This window comes from Rhinatrema bivittatum, chromosome 4, assembly GCF_901001135.1.
Source record: "Rhinatrema bivittatum chromosome 4, aRhiBiv1.1, whole genome shotgun sequence".
NCBI lineage: Eukaryota > Metazoa > Chordata > Amphibia > Gymnophiona > Rhinatrematidae > Rhinatrema > Rhinatrema bivittatum.
Window position 1 is genome coordinate 397,862,900 of NC_042618.1, and position 20,422 is coordinate 397,883,321.

The window sequence follows — 20,422 nt, forward strand, 5'->3', positions numbered from 1 at the left end:
CTAGATCTTCCCAAATTCACAGCTATATGTATGACCCCAAAACTCTCTTTTCATATGTAGCATCCCTCACCACTCCGGTCCCCCCAATCATCCCAGAAGAAGAAGCGCAAAACAAAGCTACAGAATTGGCCTTTTTCTTCGACAACAAAATCAAGAACCTACTCACAACCATGACCTCTTCAAACACCCAGCCTCCACCTGCCCCTAACCAATCACCGGATACCAGTAAACCAACTTTAGATTCTCTCGAACACACTTCCTCTCTGGAGATCGAATCTATAATCAAGAAAATGAAGCCTTCATCCCATCCTTCAGACCAAATACCTACCAAGCTTTTACTTACCATCCCCAACACCATAGCCAAACACCTGGCTGACATCATAAATTGCTCCCTCATGCAAGGATCGGTCACGGACTCTTTAAAAACAGCCTCACTAAAACCCCTACTAAAAAAACCAAACTTGGATCCAGCCAACCCGGCTAACTTCTGCCCCATTGCCAACTTACCTTTTATCGCCAAGCTAATGGAAAAACTTGTGAACAACCGTCTCATAGATTACCTAGACTCACACAACATTCTTTACCCCTCTCAATTCGGCTTCCGGAAGCGCTTAAACACGGAATTACTCCTACTCTCGTTAACAGACAAAATTTTGACAGGTCTCGACAAAGGCCAGTCCTACCTCCTGGCTCTTTTAGACATCTCGGCAGTGTTTGGCACAGTCAATCATTCAATACTCATCAATCGTCTGGCAGAAATTGGCATCACAGGATCGGCCCTCATCTAGTTCAAATCATTCCTCAACAACAGACACTACAAAGTCAGGATAAATGATAAAGAATCCCACCCTGTCCAATCCAACCAAGGTGTTCCCCAGGGTTCCTCTTTATCACCAACCCTGTTTAATATTTATCTGCAACCTCTATGCCAGCTACTAGAAAATCTCAACCTCACCCACTTTGTTTACGCTGACGATGTTCAGATATTAATCCCCATCAAGGACCCGCTCTACAACACACTAAACTTCTGGAACAACTGCCTTCACTCCATCAACCTCCTACTCGCCAGTCTCAATCTAGTTCTTAATACATCCAAAACCGAACTCCTCGTCATCTGTCCTAATGACAATATCCCCCTCGCCTGCAACCCAGCCTTACCTACAATAATTCAGGTGAGAGACCTTGGGGCTATTCTGGACAATAGAATGAACCTCAAAAAGTTCATCAACAACACCACAAAAGAATGCTTCTATAAGCTACATGTTCTAAAACAGTTAAGACCTCTCCTCCACTTTTAGGACTTCCGCTCAGTCCTTCAAGGCATTCTGTTTTCAAAGATTGACTATTGCAATGCGCTACTGCTCGGCCTCCCATCCTCCACAACTAAACCTCTACAGATGCTGCAAAACGCAGCAGCCAGGATCCTCACTAATTCACGTCGCAAGGACCACATCACGCCGATACTGAAAAACCTACATTGGCTTCCTATCCATTATAGAATACTGTTCAAGACCCTGACCATAATCCACAAATCCATCTACAATCAATCCTCACTACAACTCACCATCCCACTCGAATTCTATAACTCCAATAGACCGATAAGATCAGCATACAAAGGAACTCTCCAGGCACCTCCACACAAATCCTTTATCCACAATTCACTTCAAAAACAAATACTGTCATCCGCCGGACCACAGCTATGGAACACACTACCCCCAGATCTACGCCTGGAACAATGTCTTCTTTCCTTCAGAAAGAAACTGAAAACTTGGCTGTTCTCTCAAGCCTTTCCAGTATGAGATTCTCCCCAACTAACAATGACTTGCAAATCTATATTGTATATAGTTGCCTGTTGCACATTTTCTTAAAAAGCGTTATCTAAATCTAATTCCTTCTACTTTCATTTATCCTGAATTACTCTCCCCGTTCATTTATGGTTGTCCCCTGGTTTTATGTAAACCGGTACGATAAGACATGGTCTTGAGCATCGGTATATTAAAAGAATTTAAATAAATAAAATGAGTGCGTAATCCTTATTCTATGATGCTTCTTCCTGACTGTCGTAGATGACATTATCAATCTGCACAGGAACACCTGCCCCATGGGAATGACACTGCACGCAAACTAAGTCTCCCTATGAGGAACTGGGCACATGCCAGGGTGATCTTATGGCTTTGGCCTGTGTTGTGGACCTGCGAGGACAGCTTCAGCAGTAAATTGGCTGGGAGTCTGGAGACCAACTGCGTAGAATCTAGCTCAATGCTGAGAAACATCAAGACTGTGGTCGGTGGCAAGAGGAACTCCAAGGGAGCGTGCCAACTTCTGGAAGCCTGCGAAGAGCTGGAAACATGCCTGAATTGTGAGGGCCAACATAGGAAGTCGCGAGGTAGTGGACGACACTCACCAAACCCAAATATAGTGACAATTTCCAGTGCAGGAATGACTCAAAATAAGTGCACGTTATGGAGTAGCCCATCTGCATGCACTTATCAAAGTAGAAGGCACCATTAAATGAGAAGCAAAGCAGAGGAAAGCTGTCTGAGTGTATAGGGAGGAGCCGGAAGAAGGACTCTGTCGGCCTTTGCCATGAGTGACCCTTCTTCACACTCCATGAGCAGATCCAGTATGCTATCAAATGATGCATACTGGACTGTGCATAACTCTTGAGAGAGATAGTCATTAACAGAACTTCCATCTGGGTAGGTTCTGGATCCACCTATAATTACATGGCTCTTTCTTTGACAGTACAGCAAAGGGTGACAGACATGTCTGGACAAGGTGGACATGAGAATGGGCCTACGATCTTACCCAAAGATAGTTCTGTCGCCAACATTTTTCTAACAACCGGAGCTAATAGAGTTGCAGAAGCTATGTTTTTGCAAAGGGATGTGACCAGAGGGCCCTGGTAAGGGATTTTAAAACTCTCTTTAAAGCCTTCACATAGAAAGCAGCAGCACTCTAGTTCAGGTAGAGCTTCAAGCTTCTCTTCAATACTGGCCACAGCACTGGAAATGGGGCTCTATCAAAAATTTCATTTGCCTTTCGCACTAGGGCATTTAGTAACTGGGTGTCCTGCAGCATAGATCTTGCAAATGTGCTTGTACTTACAACCCTTTTTGACACAGTTCCCTTTGTTAAATCTCCAGCATGCCTCTGACACAATGCTCCCCACTCATCCCAGGCTTTGCGAATTACCTTAGCCTCGAAATGGCCGGTTGTTTGCGGGCACATTCAAGCTTCTAACAGTCATGTTGGTGAGCCACAATTCGACGACATTAGAACCCCATGACCTGCTCACAGCGTCGGCCACTCATCATAGTTGAGCCAGGCAAATCCTTCATATTCAGAGTATGGTGTCCAAATTGGACCACAAAGCTATATGCTGCGAAGGACCCAATTATTAATGTTCCTTGTGACTCTCTTATCAGCTCTTGGTGAATCATGTTGCTGGCGACCTTTACGGAAAGTTTCTCCCCCTTCTTCTCCCTTCTAGTAGACTAAAGATGTCTCTGTACTGGCAGCGCTTGTCATGCCGCCAGAGGGTATGCAAAATGCCCTGCCAAAGCTGCTTAGTGGTACCCATAGCAGCTTTGGCACCCCTGCGGAGACGGAGATTCTGGCCCCCTCTGCAACTGAAGAGCCCTGGGACCAGCAGAAGACACTGAGGACGAACTCCTGCTGCTAGATGTATGGGAACCACAGGAGTGCTTCCTGCCTCTATGCTTATGCCCAGGGCCCTTCATGCATTTGACTACCTGAATGGCCCCCTGCGCCTCTGCACCTTCAATGGGATCAGGAGTGGTCTGAGGATAAGAATGTTGCCACTCCTGCCAGCAGTCTAGCTGAAAGGGCCCGAACGGGGTCTGGGATGGCAAGGTGTAGGAGTGGGCGGGTCTGGACCGGCCAATCCCAATGCGTGTTGAGCAGTGGGAACAGAAGGACTTCTCTGCGAGGAGAGTGGTGGATGCCGCAGAGACACTCTGAGGTTGTGGTGTAGGTAGCCAAGGGCCGCCGCCATCAGAGGCCATGGTGTCTGAGCCACGAACCACCAACCAGGTATGTACGTACCTCCAAACTGCCAGTTCTGCGTTGGCATGTAGGGTAGAAATAGGGAGAGCCACCGCAACCCCAGGCCTACCATCCAGACGGCACGGACTCAGCTGGTCTCCATGGTGGGACCTGGCTTGGTGGCAGGGGAAAAAAAGGGGGCCAGTTAGCCCTGCTGAGCTCCCCCCAGCTGGACACCACCCTCTTCAGATGTAGTGGAACTGCCAGGGTAATCCAGGGGGAAGTCCCTGGGTGCCCATTCGGCTGGCTGAGGGGTTGGCTGCTGGGGTCTAGGGACACTGACGGCACCTGCTGAATTCCAATCCCCATCATGCCCTTGTTCCACTCCCCCTGCTGAGTTGACAGATCCAGCTGCACCCCACCCATGGCTGTATCATCTGCAGGAAGTTTAGGTCCAGCCCTGCCTTTTCCCTAGCAGCCTCTGAACCCATTCCTACTCTTAATCCATCTTGGGCGATGCATTGGCTGTGCACACCCTGACTCTTCAGGGGGTGGTATGGAACTGTTAGCAAACCCCCCCCACACACACACGCTGGGACAAGGGTCAGATTTTGGCAGCAGCCCTGCGAGTTTTTCCTCTGCCTCTGGGCATTGTTGTTGTGCCAATAACATCTATTTAGGAATTGTACTGGGCTCCGAAACCTTAGATCCCTGTTATACCACTGCCAAAATTTTTTTTTGTGCCAATCAGGGCCGAATCACTGGGTTATCCAATTAAATAAAATTATTTGTGGAACCAGCAGCCAAAGCGGGCAAAGAAAACTTACTCGCTGGGAGAATGGACACAGCAGCAGCTACAGCATATGGGGAGCAGGAGCAAAAGAGACATCAGAGTCAGCATCCTGGGTTCACCTTCCCTGCGCAGCAGGAACCACACCCCGCAAGCCCCCAACATTTAAATACCCCAGTGGGGGTTGCTGCACCTCCCCGGGATTGCCCAAACCTCCCCGGTTCCCCTTTCACACCACCCACTGGTCTCCCCTTGCATCTGGGTCCTGCAGCGTTCACGGTCCATGTCATTGCACGATGATGTCATCTTCCAATGATGTGACACCACACGGCGATGCCAAGGACCAAGGAGGCCCAGGACTGTGTCCATGATGCCGGGTAAATGCACAGCCAGCCCCCCCCTCCCCCCCCCCTAAAGCTCCAGACGCGGCACCAGGTTAACAGCAATGTCCATGCACCAGTCTGTGCTATGCACCAGTTTATGAAAGCATTTCTGATGCAGGCTTCTTGAGCACTAGAATAACATATAAAAAAATAGTGGGGATATACCTAATGGGTCCTGCTTGCCTTTGAGAATTAAAGGTTAGATTTTTTAAAAATACGCGCACGTCCATGTGCGCGCGCTACCTGGCATGCACACATGGACGCTCGATTTTATAATATGCGCGCGCATGTTATAAAATCAGGGTGGCGCGCACAAGGGGGGGCAGAGTTAAGCAAAAATTGCACGGCAACGCATCGTCGGGCTTTCCCAGTTCCATCCCAGTCCGCTCCAATTAAAGAGCGGATTAGGAGGGAACTTCCTTACCCCTTCCCCTAACCTCCCTTCCCCTTCCTGCCCCCTATCCCTATCCTAGGTACCCCCAATTTTTTAAAATTATCCTTTGCTCCTCCAAAGGAGCAGTAGCGGGTTGCACGTGCTGGCACAGTAGCAAATTTCTGCTGTACCGGCATCTCCAGCCCCTTTGCCCGCCCCCCCGGACAGCCCCTTTGCCAAGGCCCGGCTCTTGTGTGGATAACAGGAGTTACACGCGCAGCTGGGCCTCTTTTAAAATGCGTGCAGCGCGCGCAAGGCCCGGCCACATACGTAACTCCTGTTTTTCACATGCGCGGGTCATTTAAAATCAGGCCGTAAGTGTACAGAGCTAACATTTTGAAATTTTACCCTCACAAAGCGGCTAAATTTAGTTACCTGTTTTTACTAGGTGGCTATATTTGATCACTGTTAAAATGGGGAGTGACTGGGGCACAGATAAAACTTAGGCTATAATAAGTGTTTTGGGGAACGGGGAGGAGGATGGATTATGTACTTGGGAGGGTTAAGATGGGTGTTTTAAATTTATCTTTCCTTAATTAAGTTGTGAAACAAGTGAGGGTAGGAGTTTAGGCCTAACTGGGTGTTAGGGTTTTTTCTTACAGCTGTCATATTATTTTTGTTTTGATTTATGAATTATAGGGTCCATATTCAGCAGCATTTAATTGAATAACTTGTGAGTTATCCAGCTAGATGCCAACTTTTGAATATTTCCACCATTTATCTGGATAAAGTTTAGCCAGATAATTCATTATCTGACTAAAATCTTAGCTGGATAACATAGGAGTGTTCCAGAGCAGAGTCAAGATAGCCAGATAAGTTTGTTTATTTTATTTTAAAAGATTTTTAGCCCACACATTTCAAGGAGATTTTCATGGCGGTTTACAAGTATTACAGACATAAAATATATAACAATAAAAACAGGTTTTAACAAAAATACAGAACGTGGAGACAGGAAAAAACTTAAGAACTTAATTAAGTTATCCGGCTAACTCTGGTCATATTGTAGAATAGCTTTATCCAGCTAACTTTAGGACTATCTCGCTAGCTTTAAGATAGCCATATTCAGTGATGCGGCTGCGCTACTGTGTTTTTATGAACTGTAATTTTTTTAAGTTCATTGTAAGCCACTCTGGGCAAATTCTTCAGGATCGATAGAGCAGAATCTAAGTATAAATAGAAATAGTTTTCCTCGGTGTTTATTTTTACTCTGCTTGCCCATTCCCTGGTGAGAGAGAGGGAAGGAGGCTCAGCTAGGTGCTAGGGTTTTTATTATTTTATTATTTTGTGGTTATGTATTGAATTATTAATTTCTACAAATTTTATTTTATGAATCATTCAAATCTGTTGTAAACTACTTTGGGCAATCCATTGGGATTGAAAAGGCAGGATGTAAGTGTAAAACCAAATGGAAATAGTTTTCTTTGTGCACAGTTAAAGCCGACAGACCCATAGCTGGCTAAATTTAGGAGGCTACTTTATAATCTGGTAACTTTAGGAGGCTAAGTAAAAATAGTCAACCAAATATAACCTGCTAACTTTAGGAGAATTTTCAACTAGGAACTACCCTGCTAGTTTGTGTTTGGAAATTTGTCAAAAGCTATAGATAAAGTAACCAGTTATTTGGCCACTGAGTATTTTATTGAAAGACTATCCCAGTAAACCTAATTTCTTATATTAAAGAGTGAAGCACTGAATTTTTTTTAATTTTGTCGAAAACACATTTTAAAATAAACTTTTCATTCCTCAGAAAGGTTCCAGCACTGCTAGTGGAAATGTGTTGTTTGCCTTACACCATGTTTGGAAGATGCAAGGAATATCAGGGTAAGAATTTCTGTTAAATGTTTTTTGTTCTGTGAATATTTAAATTTAATTTCTCCTGGTGACCCTAGAAACTGTTCCTGTAGAAAAACAACTTTAATGTCACACATTGCGGTGCAATTCATATCGTGTTACTACTGCGAATAATAGCTGTATAGGCTGGCACCATAATATCTTGATTCTTGACTTTTACATGCATTCTGAATGAGCCATGAACTTGCAGATCACATTTATTTAAAGCACCAGTTACCCTTAGCTGTACATCTCTAGCAAGCTAGTCTCTGAACTTTAAAATACTGTTATGGGAGTGTACTATAAATGCATCTTAAAATATTTAACTGCTTATCTTTTGCACATTAGAGGATGGTGCCTTAGTGCAAATGCATGGCCACTGTGCCTTACCCAGCCCACCATGCTTGGGGGCTGTTCCGTGGGGTGATGCTGCTGTTGCTCCTCTAGTATGGTATCGGCTGCATGGATAGCGCAGATAGTGCATGGTCAGGCCTTCCCTTTTTCCTGTTGGGGTATCAACATCATTAGTCAGCACTGAGAATGCTGCCAGCCCCAGATTGGCTGTGGGGCCAGTGAGATAACCTGTGCAAGAGGGGTGCAGAGCTGGTGGGAGATCTAAATTCCAATGGCTCCACCTCTAACACCACGTGCCTGAGACCTAAGACTTTCCTTCCCAGCCCATAGTAAGACAATCATATGCATGTTAATTATTTTGAGCCAGATATTCAAATCTACTTATTTATTTTTTATTTATTTTTGGTTTTTTATATACCGATCTTTCTTTGGATACAAATCAAATCGGTTTACATTGAAACAATTAAACTTGCCTGAGAGCATTACATAGAAGGAAGAACATATAAGAACATTAAAATAACATGGTAATTGAAGTATTCATCTTATACAGATGCCTTGCAAAAAGCCATTGAAATTCACATTAAAAGTTAACTAGCAGATGAATGCATCGAATGAAATTGGGCTAGAGTGCAAGGGGAGGACAGGCAAAGGGAGGACGCGGGGATGAAGGAAAGGGGAAAGAGAGGATCCAAAAATTGGTGGATTTAAAAGGAGGGTTAGAGGGTGGATTTATACCATAAAAACAAATCATAGTTGCCAAGGGAAGTAGTCTGTGAGCAATCAGGGAAACGCTAGGCTGAATAGCCAAGTTTTCAGTTTTTTCTTGAAGGAATGTTGGCAGGGGTCTTGTCTGAGGTCTGGTGGGAGTGTGTTCCAATGAGAAGGACCTGCAGTGGAAAGAGCCCTATTCCTTAGCGGGGTTTTGGCTTGAGGGACAAAAAGGGTGCCTTGGTAAGCTTTTCTAATCGGTCTCGTTGATTTGTTGGTGCGCAGCTGATAGGTAAGATCAATTGGAGCTAAGTTGTTTAAGGATTTGTGCATGATGGTCAGGACTTTGTAGAGAACTCTGTATTTGATCGGAAGCCAGTGGAGTTTGTAGAGGATGGGCGTGATGTGGTCTCTCTTATTAGAGTTAGTCAAGATCCTGGCCGCCGAGTTCTGTAACATCTGTAAAGGCTTAATGGTGGTAGCTGGTAGACCGAGCAGCAAACTTAGCCAGATAAGAGGCAAATTATTTGGCTACTTGGTGGCTGCTGAATATCCAGCTACATTCAGTGGTCGCCCCATATCCAGATAAGCCCCATATCCAGCTAAGTAGTTAGCTGGATATGTCAAGGGTGAGCAAAGGGCGTAACAGAGCTGTGCTACTTATCCATCTAACTTAGCCGGATAAGTGTCAATATTCAGACTTATCCAGTTAAGTTAACCAACTAAGATCTGTCATAGAACAGGTCTAACTTAGCTGGATATAACGTATCTGGCTATGTAGCATCAAATACAGGGATATTCAGCAGCACAGCCACATAAGTTTTATCCATCTGACTTACTGAGCCATTTTCTTTTGAATATCTACCTCTTTGTTAACCCTGTTGCACTGAGGTGCTTGAGCATTGTATTGAGGGGAAGGGGGAAATTAGTATAGGGGAGAGGCCAGAGAGCTCAAATGAAGGCATGACTTGGGTTGTGGCCTTTGAACAAGGAATGATGACCGGGGGAGGGGTCCAACAGATGATGGGCTAGGTGGATCTGCTTCCCCACAACAGGAGGGGAGATTGTCAGGCTTGAGTGGCAGCCTGCCCAGATGAGCCCTCCATGACATCATTGATCTGGCAAGGCGGCATAGACCAGAGGTGGTGTCTTGGGTGACTGGCAGGAAATGGTCATGGAGATACCCCATGGCTCCTCCCAAGGGTTAATATAGGAGTAGTTAGGGTGGAACACCCACATTTAATTTCCTTGTCAAGTATATAATGTCTGTGGCTATTAATAGCCAATGGCATGATCTACAACTGATTTGTGTATTATCTGTATGTAACGTGGAGGATGGCAGAACCGGGTGTCAAGCTTGCCACAATTACTGCATGTATATCTCTGATTTCCTGTAAATCACCCTAAGTGTACTCTAAATATATCCCTATGTCCATGTGCACTATTATTTTATATATTTTACCTAATGTAGAATATTTATACTATTATCTTAAAACCTGTTATGCGAATCATACATACTCTTTATGAACTGTTGTAACATGCTTTGAGCTCTCTTAATGGACCAGCATGAAATAAAGGATAAAAATGATTCGAAGAGGTGGCACTTTTTTTCTGAACCTAATTATGTTCTCTCTATAATGGCAAAATTTATGTACTATTTATTACATGCCAGACAAACATTCAAAGTGAGTTACAACAGTAATAAAATATACAGCTAGGAAAAATAGCAAACAAAATAAAAATGCATAATAAAATAATAAGTAGAAAAATAAACAAACCCCACTAAAAACACAAAAATATACTAAAAGTGAAAGGCGATATAAAACCTCCTCAATATCCAAGGGATAAAATTAGTCAAAAGCTGAATGAAATAAAAGTGATTTCAAAGTATGCTAGAAGAACATTTAATCCTCCATATGATACAATTCACCAGGAAGATCATTCCACAATTTTGGTATTACTCCACCTAATGCTCTAGAATGAGTAGAATTATGTCTAAGAGTCTTTAATGAAGCATTAAACAGCACAGAACCGAGATGAATGCAGGGCCCTTGCCAAGATACACCATTTCAGATGCTAAATTAGATTGTACTACCTGCTTTGGAATTCAATTATGACAACAATTTCAAAGCTCTTACTATTATAGAAAATACCTCTGAAACTGAAGTATTCGCTAATGATGTGTACTAAAAATGTTTATTTTTGTTTTATTTGAAATGAAATAACCTGTCAACAAACAAAATGGAAAAAAAGAAACAAAATGAAAAGAGAGAATTTCTAAGTTGGGCCCCTCCTCACTGTCAAAATTTTCAAAATGAAAAAAAAAAAAAGGGCATCATCACCGAACCTCCGATCCCACCTCTTACCCCATTTGTGGCTTGTGATTCTTCATGGAGCAGGAGCGATCCCCAGTAGATTTTCACAATGGCACTGGCCTATCTGAAGATAGTACCATTATGAATTTGTCATACAATAAACTGGCACTGGCTGACCCAAGGCTGGCACCATTTTGATTTGGATGGGGCAGGAGCATCTTAAGTTCACTCATGCTCTGCGAAGACTTGTGGTCCATGAATAGGATAAGAGGTGGGGGGAGGGCTGAGAAGGAGTAATGACAACAAATTGGGGTAGGGGATATTTTTGCAGCAGCTTTCTTTTCAGGGAGAGCTGGGGGCGAAGCCCTAGAGTTTGGTTGCACCGGTTTCAACTTTAAACTTAAAAAATGAACAAAATTTAAATCATTTTTCTTTTGTTTTCGAAACAAAATGAAGCAGAATTTGAAATTTTATTTCAAATGAAAGTGCATTCCCTATTAGCCAGAGTAGACATGACCTGTTTAGAATTAGCAGTAGAGCATCGTGCCTGCTAACATTGTGGGCATTGCTTTAGAGGGAAGACATACATTTTCTAAGTCCATGCCGCTTTCTAGTGGTTTTTAACCCCGTTCTCGTGACCAGCAGGCCATTCTGGGTTTCGGGATATGCATGATATAGATATGCATGCATTATTCAGAAAGGAAAAGAGAATAAAACTGAGAATATAATACATCTATATACATCTGTGGTACGAACATATCTTGAGTATTGATGGTCTACATCAATTTTGCTGACTACAAGATAACATGTGATCTTTATGTATTTTAGTGTGCTGAATCCAAAAATCATATCCATTTCCTCCAGTCACGTCCGGTTTTTCCGCAAAATGCTTTCTACTCAAACTCTTATAGCAATAACGTAACATTATTATTTAGATATGCTGAATACGCAAAAAGATAATTAATGCGCAGAAAGACATGCTGAATACGCAATCAATATAACCAATAGGAAGACCGCTAATTAAACAGTTTAAAACTGCTGATGTCGGCATTTTATGGCTATATAAGCAGCGTGAAAACCGGCAGCATTCAGTTGTTCAAGAGGCTTAGAAGTCACAGCAAATTTACCTCCGTTAAATCTGTTTTTGTTGAATGTCATCCAACACTCGAATAGTTCGTGGACGATGCCGGAATGATCCTAATATTCTGTTACATTTGTGGTTGTTTTACAACACCCAAACAAAGGACAAATATATCTGACTTTGTACAAAAAGCTTATCAGGCATATTTCAGAGTGAAGAACAAGGAGAACAGTTCCACCACGACATTAAGACCATGGAACATAGATATCAAGGCAGATGGAACACAAACATGATAGCAGAGTACTGCTGGCGTTTACAGCGTGACAACCTTGATCATAACTATTTCAGAGCATCCAAAAAGAGAGAATTTCTCCCTAACGATTAAAATTTACACAACTATTACTCTCTTGCTTAAGACGATAGACTCGATTTTTGCATGAAACAACTATGGGGTAGATTTTCAAAGGGTTGCACCCGTAAGATACGCGCGCAAACCCGGAAAACCTACCCCTGCGCTCGCCGAGCCTACCTTGTATAGGCTCAGCGGCGCACGCAAGCCCCAGGATGTGCGTAAGTCCCGGGGTTTGAAAAATTGGGCGTTCTGGGGCCGTGGGCAGGGCGCTGGCCCGGGGGCGGGACTGAGGCCTCCAGAACAGCCACTGGGCCAGGGGATGGAAAGCCGGCGTGCGCTAGTTTCGCCTGACCGGAGGCAGGCATAACTTCTCCAACAAAGGTAAGGGGGGGGGGGGGGTTTAGATAGGGGAAGGTGCGGAGGGCTGGAAAAAAGTTCCCTCCTAGGGAACAGAGGAAGGCGGCTCGGCTCGGCGCTCGCAGGTTGCACAATTGTGCACCCCCCTGCGCGTGCCGACCCTGGATTTTATAACATGCCCGTGGCAGCGCGCACAGGTTATAAAATTGGGCATAGATTTGTTCGCGCTGGGTTGCACGAACAAATCTACGCCCGTGCCTAACTTTAAAAATCTACCCCTATATTAATTGCTATCGCTTCTTCAGAACTTATTACCCTTGATATTTGACTTTATAATCTCTAAACAAACATTTCTCATTTGTGGAAAAATTTGACGTATTGCATATTATTTGGAATCAGCACCTTTCATTTGGGCAAAATCAGCAAAAATAATTAGGTTAGCAGAAAACTTTTCAAATGCAGACCTGTGTTATAGTTCTGGTCGCCCCATCTGAAAAAGATATAGCAGAACTAAAAAAAGGGATAGAAAAGGGCAATTAAATCGTAAAGAGAATGAACTAGCACCCTTATGAAAAAAAAGGCTGAGCAGGTTAGGGCTCTTCAGCTTAGAGAAGAGACAACAGAGTGGATATGATAAAGGTTTGTAAAACTGAGTGGTGTAGAACAAGTTTATAGGGAATGAATTATATACCCTTTCAAATAGTACTAAGACTACAGGGCACTCCATAAATGTTCTATGTTCCTGTAAGGAAAGGAGGCTCTGGAAGAAGGGGTCGTCAGATGAAAGGGGGTAGACTCAGGCGATGGTACTGGATGCAGAGAACAGCCTCCCCATGACAGACAGTATCTGAAATAAAGTAAGGGATCAACACTGATCTCTAACCGAGTGGTAGGGACTGTAAAGCTGATTAGTTGTTGTGGATGGGCATAATAGTCTATTTTTGCCTTGTTTCTAATAGATTTAAAACAATATAGGAATTAAGTGTTTCTTATAAAATTTGGAGGCAGCCCAGATGGTTTCAATGTGTAGAACAGGTAAGAGCATTTAATCCTTTTCAAATGCTTTATTAGTATCTAAAGAAGCACTTTTGACTTGTAGAGTAAATGTCATCTATTACAGTAGCTTTAATGAAGAGAGAAATTTGTGGATCTCCATATTCTATTTATTACCCATTAGCTCCATAGTTTGCAGTGGGCTACACGAGAAACAGCCATAATAAAAAATAAATAATAAAAATTACAAACCAAAGTACAAAAGTAAAAACATGGTACAACCACTGGTCCATCTGCTCTAAACATATTGCTTTGTTCATGGAACTGGCATTTGGATATAGCTTCTATACTAGCAGCATTGCCAGTGAAAATTAAGAAGTCCACCTAAGCTATTGCAAATATTTAATGGATAAAAAACATTTTTCCATTTCAATACATTAGGATTCTTACTGAATGTGAGCCAAATACAGCAAAGCAGTATAAAAATGAGCTCCAGGATGAAAGGTAGATATTAAGCAAATATTCTGTGGTCTTGTTATTGGTGGTAGTAGTGTGGCACCCCTCCTTCTTCACCAAATGAAAATATGCATAACTTTTTTCCTTTAACCTTCTCTACATTGAAAAAAATAAAACATCAACCATAGAGCTTAGCTGAACCTTTTAATTCTTTCGGTTATTAAAGTTTAATTCTGAGAGTAGACATGTTCTGTTGACTTTGGAGTCCGTTCCTTGGCTTCCTTTTTCAGGCTCTAAAGAGATATTTTCTTGGCAGCATGTAGGGTTAGAGCTTTTGTGTAAGTATGGTGATGTATATTAAAGGGACAGTATATGGTAGATGAGCATAAAAGGGGGCACCAATTTTGATATCACATTAGAATAATTGCTTTCATTTCACTATGTGCACTCTCAACATTGTGATTTTACCATTTTTTTAAGAACCAAGACATCTGATGTTCAGAATACTGACAAATATTCAGTACATGTTCACATACAGCAGCAATTTACGTAAGCAGGGATATAGTTTATTTTGACTTATCAAAAAGGCCACAATTTTTTTTTTTTAATCAAGATTGCCATTTCTATCCTATCAGTACTGGTGTCCATTTCTGGACAAAGTCTTTATGCCACAGAAGTGGCCAATGAGTGTCCCACTCAGAGTTACTGGTTAAAATAGCTTTTCTTATACCGTTGGTCACTCAGTGAATAAGGTAGATTCATGCTTAGGATGTGCCCTTTCTGGAACTGATCTCACCGGACAATGGAAAAGTCATTGTCTAAGAATATCAACTTATTGTCAAAAGCACTGCATTATACTTTCTCTTTGTGATAACTATTAAAAAGTGATGTAACCAAAAGACAAAGCAGGGATGAGTTCAAAGTCATAACAAACGCACACCAGCAAATGAAAGATCTTTTTTTTTTTTTTTTGAACAGTGTCTCAGCGCTGAAGGGACACTTGAGTGCAATCCTGTTGAACCAAAGAACATATTTTGATTTTATTATAGCAAAATAGTGAGTCATCTGGTCTGTATAGCGTTAATGATTAAGCTGTATATTAAGCTGTATATTAAGTCTGTATAGCGTTAATGATTAATGATTAACGATTAAGACTTCACTAGCTAAACGAGCACTCTCCACAGCCGGGCCCACCCTTTGGAACTCTTTACCGCCTGATCTTCGACTAGAAACCTGCCATTTAACTTTCAAGAAAAACCTAAAAACGTGGCTCTTCCGGCAAGCCTTTCCGGAATCACAGGAACACTTTGACACCGGTCAAAGAACAAAATAGTTCAACATAAAGTCCATGACCGTCCATACACCCTCAGGACCAAAACACGCACTACCTGGACAGTTCTCTTATTATGAAAGACCCTTTCTTGTTGCTTCAGCCTCAGCTCGTGCTCGTCTCATAGTTATGCCATTTTTAAATGCCCACTGTCACCTGTTTACCTTTACCAGCTCATTTCATCCACCAATAATTTGCAGTTAATACCTCTTACTCATGATATTTGACAAATGTATAAGCATTTTTATTTTATATATTTATTTATATATATATATTTATGTATATATATCTATATATAAGATTTATATTTATTGATTTACGTTTTATTGTTCTATTCGCCGTTTATTGTTTGTTATGCTGTACGCTTTAGTTCAATACTCTGTTTTATTGTTTAATGTAACGCCTTACTTGCGAAAGTTTTGTTTTATGGAAACCGACCTGATTCGATTATGTATATCGAGAAGGTTGGTATATAAAAACTCTAAATAAACAAATAAATAAATAAATAAATAAATGATAGGATTAACTAAAACTTGCACTTTCAACTTCTGCATGGACACCTGCATACACTGAAGTACTCAATTTCAAACAAGTCTGGTTAAAATGACACGGTTTGTATTGTTTTTAGGCTATGAAGAAACAGACCTCAATCTTTAAGTACCTTTTAAAACTATTAAATTAGAAAACTGTATGATGATGCAATCTGATTTGCTGCTGTTGATTTAGTTGTTAGACATTTATATTGGGAGAAATGGTCCATTGAGCCCACCATCCTGTCTTCAACAGTGACCAGTCCAGGTCACTTGAAAGTACTCAGATGATAATCACTCCCAGAAGTGGGAGGCAGATACCCTAAGGCTTTTGGGTTAATTAATGGACCAACCCTCTAGAAATGTATCCAAATCTTTTATTTAAACTCTGCTAAATTATGAACCTTGAGCACAGCCATTGGTAGCAACTGCCATTGTTTAATTATTGTAGGTAGCATCATGGTGTATCACCTAGATGCTAATGGAAAGAGTAAATAACTATTCCCTGTTTCACACCACTCATTTTATAAATCTCTACCATGTCTCTTCTCTACGTTAGACTCCTAATCTGTTGAGCCTTTTTAGAAGTATTCAAACTTTTTCTTCTTAGATGTTCTTTTTCTGAAGAGAAAAAAAATGAATGCCTTATGGCACAGTCATGTTTGTCTGATTCACTTACCATACAAGTACTACTGAATAGATTTGGCCAGAACTTGCTGGGTTGCCTGAAATCACACTATCAAAGGGCCCAGTCTGTGTGATGAGCAGTTCATTATGGCCAGCGGTGTTTTAGTGCACATCCTGCACTGGTCCTGACTCAACTATGCTCCCTCTCTTAAATCACTCAGCTATGCTGATGCTAGTGGCCTTTTGCTGTATATAATATACACTACTAAGGATGCGTACCTGGTTTTGGGGTTTTTGTTTTTTTGGTTCAGTCTTTTGTTTTTTGGGGGGGGGGGGGGTCTTGGAAGTTTTAAGTCTTATATTTCAACAGATTGCATACACAGTTTGCCAAAATGAATAATCCAAAGTTGTTTCCAAATTTTTGGAGAGAGAAGTTATAGCTCAGTTGCAATAAATCAAACTGAAAATAAACTCATTCAAATCAATTTTCATTTTCAAACTATTTAAGTAGGTATCCCTACACCCTATGGGGAATGAAGAGAAGTGACTAACACCTCCATGACTGGTGTCAGACACTCATAGGGGCACACACCTAGGACAGAGCAGTTGATCCTCAGAAAAAGGACTTACCAATCCAGGGCAAGCGATGATAAATTAAAAAGACACAACAGTGCAAACATCTGTATTGTAAAGGGTGAGAGCTAAAGGAGGAACAGATCCAGACTGTGTGTGACAGAACTGCAGCCGGAAGGTTGGAACACAGAACCAGAAGTAAACTTGCAGAGCACACAGCAAGAATGGCACTTGGGTACAAAGAATAACATCAACAGTTGTACAAGGGCAAAATGGTCATAGGGAAAAGACTCTTAGAGCCTGATATTCAGAAAAGGCTGAAAATGTTAATAAAGTAGTAGGGGAGTTCAAAACAGTTGTGACCATTCCAAGTAACACGATTCACATTTTGTGTAAAGCATTACTGTTAGCTAACTCATAGGAACGCGCTAGCAGTAGTGCAGAATAGTAGAAATGTATGTTTTTCCTTTGGTGCACCTATTAATTCCTCCAGCAAGTTATTTTCTGCACAGGAAAAGATTTTTAAGACGATAATTGTTGCAAGCAACATTACTAATACTACTATTTTAAAGATGAATTTTAAAAGCCTGGCACCCACTAAACGGGGAGATATGTTTTAAGTCGAGCCGGCACATGCTGAGGTTTTAAAAGGCACCCGAATATGCCTATACTTGCTGCTGCATGCATAAATGAAAAGGTCAAAAAAAAGGGGCATTCCTGCATTTTAACTTGAAATTAGCACATACTTCCATGCACAGGCCCATGTCCAGGGTCCCCTGCTGTGTAACTTTACTTCTGCTATGGATGGCACCTAACTTTGTAAAACAAACAATTCTAGACAGATCAGCAGGGTTTCAAAAGTCTCAGCTAAGAAGCAAAAATAGTAAACTTGAGAGTAAGGGGGTTTGGAAGTCCTATTCCTTAGCTGGGCCCACCAGGCATGAACTGGGAAAACTGGTCATGGCGTTGGCATGAGGTCTTTTAAAATCCCACGTGGTAGAAGCGGCATGCACGCATGTTATAAAACGGCCATGTCCCTGGGCGCATGCCAACAAATTCACACGCACATGTGCACCCGCTTACCAGTTTAAAAGTTACTGTCTTTGTTTACAAGTTAAGATTCTACCCTAGCACTCAATTTTTTTTTTTTTTTAAATGACACTTTCACCAAGTATTTTTCCATTCTGAAATTGTATAAAAATGTCCTTATGATGTCCAATGTCTTTTCACTGCTGAGCAAACTTCAGCACTTGTAAATTGGTGTCAGCAAGATGTGTACTGTGCAAGGACCGTGCTCAAGCGATGGGCATAGCACAGATTGTTGCATGAATACATGAATGTTGGTGTGCAAGGTTCCCCCAGACTTACCATGTATTCCCAATTAATAATAGTGGCGATCTAGATAAAATAAGCTAACCTATCCCACTTTGTAACCCATGCAGGCACCACTAGGCCCATGCGGATTGTGAAATCTGACCCTGCTTGGCCTAACACAAATGCACACCTTACCCCAACTATTATAATACCCTTTATCTTATGCTGTAGCAACAACTTTAATACTGAACTGCATTAACTACCCGAACCGTTATGAAAAGTAGAAATTAGCAGCGGTAACTGTTGGTAGGAGAAATAAGCCCAGGAAGAAAGACATTAAGGCTCCTAACAAACTGCTATTGCTGATTTGTGAAGCTATTTAAAAAAATAATAAGTCAAGTTTTTTTGGCAGATTGAAATAAAAAATTTCATATTTGAACAGAGTGATTCTAGGGCCACAAAGATACATTAATTGCCAGTCCTGATTGAAACCAATGTGCAACTGCTGAAGTCATGCATGTGAAGCCAATACTGCCTGTTTTGGGAGTAAGGAACTACCTCATATACATTTGCTGTACAATATTTGAAGTAAAACAGTGGAAAGTTATTTTTAGATGTTATCAAGTATTAAAAACAAATCACCATTCCAAGAATTGAATGGAGAGTTTGGTATGGAAGGCATTTGCATGTTTTAGGCAGCTATGCTAGACCGTGGAAGTTGTGGGCATACATAGATTGTACTGAAGTAAATAGCTGTTTAGAGATGAGCAGATCTAGATCTTTTTCATGGAACAGAAGCCAATGTAGACTGGAAGTTGATGTGTGTTGGTTTGGTGGTATAGTCTTATGATGCCAGTAAACTTGTTGGGGAAAAATCTCATTTAAGGAAAGATATACGAATGAGCTCATTAGGCACATGTAAAAGCTTTTAGTGGGGGAAAAAAAGTCAAGGCTATTCAGTTTATTCTTCTGAGTACCAGCTGAAATTGAGTACCAATACTTATTTAGTCTGCCTTGGAAGTAGGCTGACAGCTGATTTTTCCATCATTGATAGGCTACCTTTGGATTCTCACATAACCTAAAAGATTAATATATTAATTAGATACACAAGTAAAAAGTATATTTTACATTACTGAAACAGGTTGCATGAATTTGGAGGATCAAGTTCATATTAATACATATTAGAAATGGGCAGGGCATAATAGATGTAGAATAATTATTTTTTGTCCTCCAGAAAATATAAAATGACAAGAATTTAACTGTTGTTAGGAGAAATAAGCCCAGGAAGAAAGACATTAAGGCTCCTAACAAACTGCTGTAGTGGAGCTCCTATAAGCAGCATTTCTATGAGCTTCCATAGGATCAAAAAATTAGAAGACTTGGATCAATGGCAACCCTTGGTGGAATGAGTTTCAAAATTCTAGCTGGTTCCTGTTTTTGTATCTATTGTCTACTAGCTCACTTGGACTAGAAAATTACATGCTTTTCATGGTTGTTTGAAATACTACATATGCTGAAAAAATTGTGTGATTTTACTTTCCTTCCTTGATTTTGTTCTCTTAAATTATCACACTTTAAGTAGGTCCCTAATCTTTTTCATTTTTTTATATACTACCTATTTGTTAAATATTCATTTACCACTTGAAAAACACATGTAATGATGGTTTATTTGTTTAATAGCAGAGCTGCAAATGAATGGCTAGAGTAGTTCGGTAGTGGTGATCTGTCTAGAAGGGTGATTATATTTAGAAAACAACAATGTTCTGGTTTGAGAATTCAGTCAGTATAGGCCTTGCACAAATTACTTTAAAGCTATAATTATGGTAATTGACTCAATCTCTGTCTAGTGAAGCTATAAAATGTTTCCATTTGTTTGCTTGCAGCAGGTCATATACAGAGTTTATTATCATTAAACCTAACACAAGTGAACCAGATCTTTATCATCCAATACCCTATAAATAAAAAAAGAGTGGCTGCCCCTTAGTTTG

At 41.3% G+C, this 20,422-nt stretch overlaps 1 protein-coding gene across 5 annotated transcripts in view; it reads left to right on the forward strand.

The window, feature by feature from the left end:
• Positions 1 to 20,422, forward strand: part of SLC25A26 (solute carrier family 25 member 26) — a 373,630-nt gene that overhangs the window by 350,409 nt on the left and 2,799 nt on the right. For all 5 annotated transcript variants that reach the window (XR_003856626.1, XM_029601048.1, XM_029601046.1 and 2 more), the window contains one exon: positions 7,362 to 7,435. Coding sequence is in view for 4 of the 5 variants with exons in the window: in XM_029601048.1 (XP_029456908.1) it covers positions 7,362 to 7,435 (74 nt within the window). In the remaining variant the exon portion in view is untranslated. The remainder of the gene's footprint in view (positions 1 to 7,361; positions 7,436 to 20,422) is intronic.